Below are 2,500 nucleotides of genomic sequence, written 5' to 3'. Positions count from 1 at the left end.
GGTAATAACGGTTGTTGTGGTAATAACGGTTGTTGTGGTAATAACGGTTGTCGTGGTAATAACTGTTGTCGTGGTAATAACGGTTGTCGTGGTAATAACGGTTGTCGTGGTAAAAACGGTTGTCGTGGTAAAAACGGTTGTTGTGGTAATAACGGTTGTCGTGGTACTAACGGTTGTCGTGGTACTAACGGTTGTCGTGGTAATAACGGTTGTCGTGGTAAAAACGGTTGTCGTGGTAATAACGGTTGTCGTGCTTACCTGGATGCAGCCGGCGAGCACGCTCGTGGTCATCTTCTTGTAGAGGCTGGCGTACTTCTCACAGTCGGTGACGAGGTCTCGCAGCTCGCCGAGCAGCAGCAGGTTGGTGCCATGTTTGTCCAGAGCTTTGCCGAGAGCGTCTTTGGTCCCCAGCCGGCACATCACCACCGCGTAGTCTTTGTTCAGGGACGCCAGCCGGTACAGGAAGCGGATAAACAGCTGCACCACCTGCCAGCCAATCACAGGAGAGTTAGAGACTAGCACCACCTGCCAGCCAATCACAGGAGGGTTAGAGACTACTACTACCGCCTAGCAGCCAATCACAGGAGGGTTAGAGACTAGCACCACCTGCCAGCCAATCACAGGAGAGTTAGAGACAAGCACCACCTGCCAGCCAATCACAGGACAGTTAGAGACTAGCACTGCCTAGCAGCCAATCACAGGAGGGTTAGAGACTACAACTACCACCTAGCAGCCAATCACAGGACGATTAGAGAGTACAACTACCGCCTAGCAGCCAATCACAGGAGGGTTAGAGACTAGCACTGCCTAGCAGCCAATCACAGGAGGGTTAGAGACTACAACTACCACCTAGCAGCCAATCACAGGACGATTAGAGAGTACAACTACCGCCTAGCAGCCAATCACAGGAGGGTTAGAGACTACTACTACCGCCTAGCAGCCAATCACAGGAGGATTAGAGAGTACAACTACCACCTAGCAGCCAATCACAGGACGATTAGAGAGTACAACTACCGCCTAGCAGCCAATCACAGGAGGGTTAGAGACTACTACTACCGCCTAGCAGCCAATCACAGGAGGGTTAGAGACTACTACTACCGCCTAGCAGCCAATCACAGGAGGGTTAGAGACTAGCACTGCCTAGCAGCAAATCACAGGAGGGTTAGAGACTACAACTACCACCTAGCAGCCAATCACAGGAGGATTAGAGAGTACAACTACCACCTAGCAGCCAATCACAGGACGATTAGAGAGTACAACTACCACCTAGCAGCCAATCACAGGACGATTAGAGAGTACAACTACCGCCTAGCAGCCAATCACAGGAGGGTTAGAGACTACTACTACCGCCTAGCAGCCAATCACAGGAGGATTAGAGAGTACAACTACCACCTAGCAGCCAATCACAGGACGATTAGAGAGTACAACTACCGCCTAGCAGCCAATCACAGGAGGGTTAGAGACTACTACTACCGCCTAGCAGCCAATCACAGGAGGGTTAGAGACTAGCACTGCCTAGCAGCAAATCACAGGAGGGTTAGAGACTACAACTACCACCTAGCAGCCAATCACAGGAGGATTAGAGAGTACAACTACCACCTAGCAGCCAATCACAGGACGATTAGAGAGTACAACTACCGCCTAGCAGCCAATCACAGGAGGATTAGAGAGTACAACTACCACCTAGCAGCCAATCACAGGACGATTAGAGAGTACAACTACCGCCTAGCAGCCAATCACAGGAGGGTTAGAGACTACTACTACCGCCTAGCAGCCAATCACAGGAGGGTTAGAGACTAGCACTGCCTAGCAGCAAATCACAGGAGGGTTAGAGACAAGCACCACCTGCCAGCCAATCACAGGACAGTTAGAGACTAGCACTGCCTAGCAGCCAATCACAGGAGGGTTAGAGACTACAACTACCACCTAGCAGCCAATCACAGGAGGGTTAGAGACTACAACTACCGCCTAGCAGCCAATCACAGGAGGGTTAGAGACTACTACTACCGCCTAGCAGCCAATCACAGGAGGATTAGAGAGTACAACTACCACCTAGCAGCCAATCACAGGACGATTAGAGAGTACAACTACCGCCTAGCAGCCAATCACAGGAGGGTTAGAGACTACTACTACCGCCCTAGCAGCCAATCACAGGAGGGTTAGAGACTACTACTACCGCCTAGCAGCCAATCACAGGAGGGTTAGAGACTACAACTACCACCTAGCAGCCAATCACAGGAGGATTAGAGAGTACAACTACCACCTAGCAGCCAATCACAGGACGATTAGAGTACAACTACCACCTAGCAGCCAATCACAGGACGATTAGAGAGTACAACTACCACCTAGCAGCCAATCACAGGACGATTAGAGTACAAACTACCGCCTAGCAGCCAATCACAGGAGGGTTAGAGACTACTACTACCGCCTAGCAGCCAATCACAGGAGGATTAGAGAGTACAACTACCACCCTAGCAGCCAATCACAGGACGATTAGAGA

At 50.9% G+C, this 2,500-nt stretch overlaps 2 protein-coding genes across 2 annotated transcripts in view; both read right to left on the bottom strand.

Moving 5' to 3' along the window:
- Nucleotides 1–2,500, bottom strand: part of LOC114571635 (nuclear factor 7, brain-like) — a 430,007-nt gene that overhangs the window by 227,347 nt on the left and 200,160 nt on the right. The window lies entirely within an intron of this gene.
- The window catches only part of cul9 (cullin 9), a 128,254-nt gene that overhangs the window by 71,804 nt on the left and 53,950 nt on the right, over nt 1–2,500 (bottom strand). Inside the window, 1 exon segment of the mRNA XM_028602690.1 lies at nt 259–486. Coding sequence (XP_028458491.1) covers nt 259–486 — 228 coding nt within the window.

This window comes from Perca flavescens, chromosome 17, assembly GCF_004354835.1.
Source record: "Perca flavescens isolate YP-PL-M2 chromosome 17, PFLA_1.0, whole genome shotgun sequence".
Taxonomy (NCBI): Eukaryota; Metazoa; Chordata; class Actinopteri; order Perciformes; family Percidae; genus Perca; species Perca flavescens.
Note: the sequence above shows the minus strand (reverse complement) of the source record. Positions and strands in the feature narration are given on the sequence as shown.